The sequence below is a fragment of the Dama dama genome, chromosome 16 (genome assembly GCF_033118175.1).
Source record: "Dama dama isolate Ldn47 chromosome 16, ASM3311817v1, whole genome shotgun sequence".
Lineage (NCBI taxonomy): Eukaryota > Metazoa > Chordata > Mammalia > Artiodactyla > Cervidae > Dama > Dama dama.
In genome coordinates this window covers 31997699-32003698 of record NC_083696.1, presented here as the reverse complement: position 1 = coordinate 32003698, position 6000 = coordinate 31997699, and the positions used below count along the sequence as shown (strand labels likewise).

Sequence of the window (6000 nt, the reverse complement as noted above, 5' to 3'; positions counted from 1 at the left end):
AACATAAATTTCTGTTTTATTGTAATTCTTTTCTATATTCTCATCCTCAGTGTATTTAGTGAGTACCCATTATATGTCAACCACTGCTTTTAATGGTAGGGATACAACTTTATTCAAAATAGGCAAAGCTCCTGCTCTTATGAAATATTATTCTATATGAGACACAAAAATGTATTTTTTTGTTTTTAAAATCGACTTCATTGAGGCTTTATTTGCACAGAATAAAATGCACACGTTGTAAGTGTGTACTTCAGTCAGCTTTACAAGTGAATTCAGCCATGTAACCACTGTCATAATCAAGATACAGAATGTCTAACATCTCAAATCACCTAGCCCTATTCCAATTAATTCCTCCTTGATGCCCACCTCCACTCCTGGCACTCACTGTTCTGTTTTGTCATGATAGATTACGTGTCTTTTCTAGAATTTCATACAAATGCAATCATACTGTGTTGCTCATAGTCTGATATCCTTTGCTCAGAATAATGTTTTATGAGATTCATCTATTTGCATGTCAAGTAGTCATCCTTGTTTGTTGCTAATTACTATTCATTATATGGATAATTACATATCATTGTATAGGTATGCCACAATTTGTTTATCCATTCATCAGTTGAAGAACATTGAGGTTGCTTCCAGTTTTTGGTCATTAAAAATAAAGCTATGAAAATTAATGTACAAATTTTTGCATGAGCACATTTTCATTCCTAACTAAATACCTAGAAGTGGAATTGCTGGATCATGTAAATACATGATTAATTTTATAGTAAAAGATGGACTGTTGACCAAAATTTTTGTACCATTTGGGATTCCCATCAGCAATATATGAGAGGTCCTGCTGATCCATGTTGTCAACATTTATATCAGATTTCAAATTTTGGCCATCTTAACGGCTGCCTGTGTGTGTGGTCAGTCTTGTCCGACTCTGCAACCCCATGGACTGTAGGTCGCCAGGCTTCTCTGTCCATGAATTTCCCAGACAGGAATATAGCAGTAGGATGCCATTTTGTCCTCCAGGGGATCTTCCCCACCTACGGATCAAACTCCCAAATCCTGCACTGGCAGGAGGATATCACTGAGCCACCTGGGATTACCGCTTAATGACTATTAGTGGTAAGGTTGTGTTTTGCTTCCTACCCGTTCTAGTCACTAATGTAACCCCACTTTAAAATTGTTCATTTTATTAATTTTAGGAAAATGCTAAACCAAACGTCTAAAAGAAAAAAAGCTTGATTCTGCTGTATTTTGTTTCCATTTTTCCTCTCGAAATTCCCAGACTTTCTAGGAAACATAAAAGTGTCAAGCAGCAGAGCTGGGGTCCTCATTCAAGGACCCAACCTCTAGGATATGCGCACACTTCCATCCTTTCCTCACTCCTTCCTGTCACCTTTCTAAGAATTTCCCAGGTAGCCGTGCGGGGTGAGGAGGGGCGGGCTCTGGGGCCCCCAGGCTCCGCCCCTTGCTAGGACCCACCCATTACCCCGGATGCGGCCGCAGGGTGGAGAAGGAATGTAGCTTCCGGTCTCGCGATCTGCTCTAATCCCGCGAGAAGAGAAGATGGCCGCCCACGGCCGAATGTTGGCGGTGGCGAGGAAGGGGGTGTGGCCGAGGGGCGCGAAGTCCTCAGGCGTGAGCGAGAGGAGGCGGGGTCGCGCGCATCAGGCGTGCGCATGCGCGCACCAGGCCGGTCAGGCAGGGCGGAGCGGGGAGGGGGCGCCGGCGGCGGCCGAGGAGGTGTCGTTATTTCCGCGGTCTGGACGGTGCGTGGCGGCGCGGGTGGCCACGAGAGAAGTAGGTAGGGACCGCGGTGCGGAGCCATTGAGACTTCCTTCCTCCCGTGCCTTAGAGCCACAGCCCCCCGCGCGTGTGGCCGACCCTGCGGAGGCCAGGTCACCCTGCGGCCCCGGCCCTCCCGCCGCGCTTCAGGTAGGAGCTTCGGGCTTACTCGTGCCCGCTCCCCGCCGAGGCCCTGCCCTTAGCTGGTGTTACCCGGGCGACGACCTGGTACCGGGCGTGCCCGTCCTCGCGCGCGACGCCAGCCCTGTCCTTGCTTCCGTGCCCGTGGAGCCGGGGCCCGGCCGGGCTGACCTGTTTGGGGCGGGTCCCCTCTTCAGGTGTTCCCCAGCCCTGGGCCGGCGGTACGCTTCCGCACGCAATGCCCCCACCCCCACCCCCCGGTACAGGGTGTGCGGGGGTCCAGCCGGATCGGGAGAGGTTCTCCCTATGAGCTCCGGGCAGGTGAGGGACCATCTTGACTTGAGTAGTTGCTTCATGGGGTTTTGGACTTCGAGAGGGGACCTTGAAGAGTGCCTTGGTTATTTGTGGCCAGTGTTAAAAGTTGGAAGCTCTGGAGTTGGTTCTTTTGGGGCCGCTGGTGGGATGATTTGTGATTTAACTTCTCAAATAGGCACACTGATCATGAGTTCTGGTAGGTGATGGGCTATTTATTATTAAATGAGTAGCAGCAGTGTTAATTAACGTGAGATTTAATTGCATTAAGGTAGTTTTTCGCAGAGCTGTCCTCAAACTCGGAAGATCTCTGCTTCAACAGTTTAGTAAGAGTTTCATCCAGTACTTAAACACACATGATTTGCAAATATTCTTGCCCTGAAAGCTGCATCCTCTCTCTTATGATAATATTAATTTTATAGGCGTAATGGTTATGAAAGCTTCTGTAGAAGATGATGATTCAGGATGGGAGCTCAGTATACCAGAAAAGATGGAAAAAAGCAATACAAACTGGGTAGACATAACCCAAGATTTTGAAGAAGCTTGTCGAGGTGAGTATGAATGTTTGAATTAGCAGTTCAAAATTTGGGAAAGGGTATAATAAAAATGTGGATTGTGATTTTTAAACTAAATAAATGGGAAAAAAATCAACATGTAAGCGTGGTTTATTGAGTTACCACACTTACTCATTCTCTATCCTCTGATTTTAACTTTCATTTAAAACCAGTTTTTATAGATATTGCATTAAATACAGATGTTGAGGCAGTTTCTTCTGTTAAGATTTTCTAACTTTAACAGGTTAGAGTGCACATAGCAATAATTTCAAGTTGGAAATACGAATTCTGTCACCCTAAAAACAGGAGTATTATTGTATATTTGAGCTTTGAAAATAATTGGATCATGTCATTCCCTGCTTGAGATCCTCCAGTGGCTTCCTGTTGCATGTAGAATAAAATTCACACTTCCCTACAGCCTATATGATCTGGTGCCTGCCTTAGACTTTTTGTACCACTGCTCCACTAGGCTCATTATGTTGAGTCAAGAGGTCCTTACCTCATTAAGTACACCAAGATTGTGTCTGCAGGTCTTCAGGTAGCTGCCTCCTTCCTGACCACTTAAATGTTACCATTCCAGTGAGCTCTCAAAACAGCCAACCTAAGCAGATTTATCCCCTTATTCTCCTCTGTCCAACTCCACCCCAGTTGAATCCCAGTTTATTTTCTTTGTAGTACTTATCTGCTGTGAAAAACTATCATTTTCAATTACTATTTACTGTTAGCCTCACCCACTGAAATAATAAGGTCTGTGAGTGCAGAAATAATCCTAGTACACAGAACAGTGCCTGGCACTTAGGAAGTTCAGTAAATGCTTGTGTATAAATGACTGGAGCGGAAAGAGCCTTGGAGAGGGAGAGAAGGAAAATAGAAAAGAACAAATGGTAGAGGGCTTGAACTTTAAGAGAGGATGGGATCAAGAACATGTAGAGAAATTAAAATTAACTTCAGGAAAAGAATGAATGATAAGATGGTGAAGATACAGGTGTGTTTCTACGTGGGTGGGGAGGAATGGTAGAGGGATCACACATGATGGCTTCTATTTTCTTAGTGAACAGAGGGTTGGGCTTTTAGTGATGGTGGTGTGTATTTAGAATAGTGCTCTTAACAAGAGGAGTAAAGACTTGGAACTGCAGATGGAAAGGGAGCCAGCTGAGTGTAATCACAGGGATAAATCATGTGCTTACTCTTCAACTATTTTGAAATACATGTCCAGTTAAAGTACACCTAAGTGAGATAGTGGAAAAAACATTAGCCTGAGAGTTGGGTGACTGCCCGTATATGTTTGTTTAAGGGAGAGAGAAATGTAAATTAAAATGTAGCTTTTGTGCTCAGTGTTCTTCGACTAGTAAGTGGATCACACCTATAATCTTATGCTGATTTTAAGTGATGTGTATTAGAGAACTAACATGAACCTAAATGAGAAAGGTTCTATGAAGTAAATATGGCCTGAGTCACTTCCCGGGTTTGATCCCTGGGTTGGGAAGATCCTCTGGAGAAGGAAATGGCAACCCTCTAGTACTGGAAAATTGCCTGGAAAATTCCATGGACTGAGGATCCTGGTAGGCTTCAGTCCATGGGGTTGCAAAGAGTTGGACATAACTGAATGACTTCATTTTCACATGGCCTGAGTTGGGCTGTGAAGTAGTGGTCAAGATTCTGTTAAGTGAATGTGAGGGAATTACTCTAAACTGAGATTTTTATGTTTAAGGAACAGTGAATAACTGCTTCTTCTGGGAAGGAACCTTGAGTAGGACATGTGGTTTAATACCTGCTTCAGTGTAGATTGAGAGAGGGTGGCATTTTATCTTGTCAGCATCAGACTATCCTATTAATTCCCCCGTAATTAGCCCTTGTACTGTTTCAGATGGCTCAAATGAGAGGTATACTTCTTGAAACTAAAAAGTTGACATAGAATTAAACTTTCGTATGATTTTAGGACTAAAGGCTGTTAGCAGTCTTAAGCCCATGGTATTAATAATTTGTTTAACTGTTGCAGTGCTTTCTCTTTGGTAACAGTGTGATGGCATTTAGTTAGACTTTTGTGATTCAGGGGGCAGTGGGGAGTACTATAAAATACCCTGTCTACTGATGACAGCATTTTTCATGCACATTTTTACTTATTCTTTTAGTGGCTCTTTAAAATCCTTAAATTCTAACTTTAATTATTTCTTTTATTTCCTGTTGGTCAGCTGGCACACATTCCTACCGCGTTTCCTATAATTGACATTGAGTCTTTTTTTTTTTTTCCAAAGTATTTTGAATGTATAGTGCCATCACTATTATTTTATGTAATAGATGTAATGTATCATTCGTCTAAATAACACCTCTGAGCTTTGCTTCTCTGGGAAATCTTGCCTAATTCAAACCATCTCATTTTGTTACCTGTAAAGCCTTTGCTCTTTATTTCCATTTTGTTGTCTATATTTAGGCACTTTCTGAATTACAAAGTCACAACTTAAAATTTCACTTTAACATAAAGATCATAAAAAGTACACTGCTGCTGCAGCTTCTGACTGCAAGATTCCCTTCCACACGCGTTCTGGACAGCCAACAACCTCTCCTGGAATGATGACACCATCATGTGTCTAGAGCTCAGAGATAATCCAGAGTCAGCTATCATAACTTTCATTCTTTTTTTGGGGGGGTGGGGGTGCTGCCTGCAGCTTGTGGGATCTTAGTTCTCAGATCAGGGATTCAACCCTGGGCCCCTTGCATTGAAAGCATACAGTCTTAACCAGTGGACCACCAGGAAGCCCTACTTTGATTTTTAAACTCTAGGAGATATGGGCCCATCCGCTCACTTATTTTCTTTTCTCTTTGATGACTTAGTTCATTCTGCCTTCAGCAATCTTTATGACAGATTTCACTGTTTAGGTTGGCTTCCCTAGTGTCTCAGATGGTAAAGAATCTGCCTGCTATGCAGGATACCTGTGTTTGATCTCTGGGTTGGGAAGATGCTCTTGAGAAGTAAATGGCAACATACTGCAGTATTTTTGCCTGGAGAATTCCATGGACGGGGAGCCTGGCAGGCTACAGTCAATGGGGTCGTGAAGAGTTGGACATAACTGAACAACTTAACACTTTTACTTTCATCACTATTTAGGACTCCCCTTATCCATCCAGTTTCTTTAGGTCTTGCCTAGTACTTTCAGAAAACTTTTGTTGTTTTCTGTTCCCTCATTTAAAATCTAGGATGCTTTGGATGGGAGGGGAA

At 43.2% G+C, this 6000-nt stretch overlaps 1 protein-coding gene across 5 annotated transcripts in view; it reads left to right on the top strand.

Annotated features, from left to right (window-relative positions):
- The first annotated feature begins 1665 nt into the window (after positions 1-1665).
- The window catches only part of NAA35 (N-alpha-acetyltransferase 35, NatC auxiliary subunit), a 91841-nt gene continuing 87506 nt past the window's right edge, over positions 1666-6000 (top strand). Inside the window, exons 1-2 of one of the 5 annotated variants that reach the window (XM_061163722.1) lie at positions 1666-1791; positions 2652-2780. In XM_061163722.1, the coding sequence (XP_061019705.1) occupies positions 1671-1791; positions 2652-2780 (250 nt within the window). In that variant the 5' untranslated portion in view covers positions 1666-1670. Of the gene's footprint in view, positions 1927-2097; positions 2239-2651; positions 2781-6000 lie in introns of those variants that run through there. The other 4 variants (XM_061163723.1, XM_061163724.1, XM_061163725.1 and 1 more) reach the window with 4 other exon arrangements.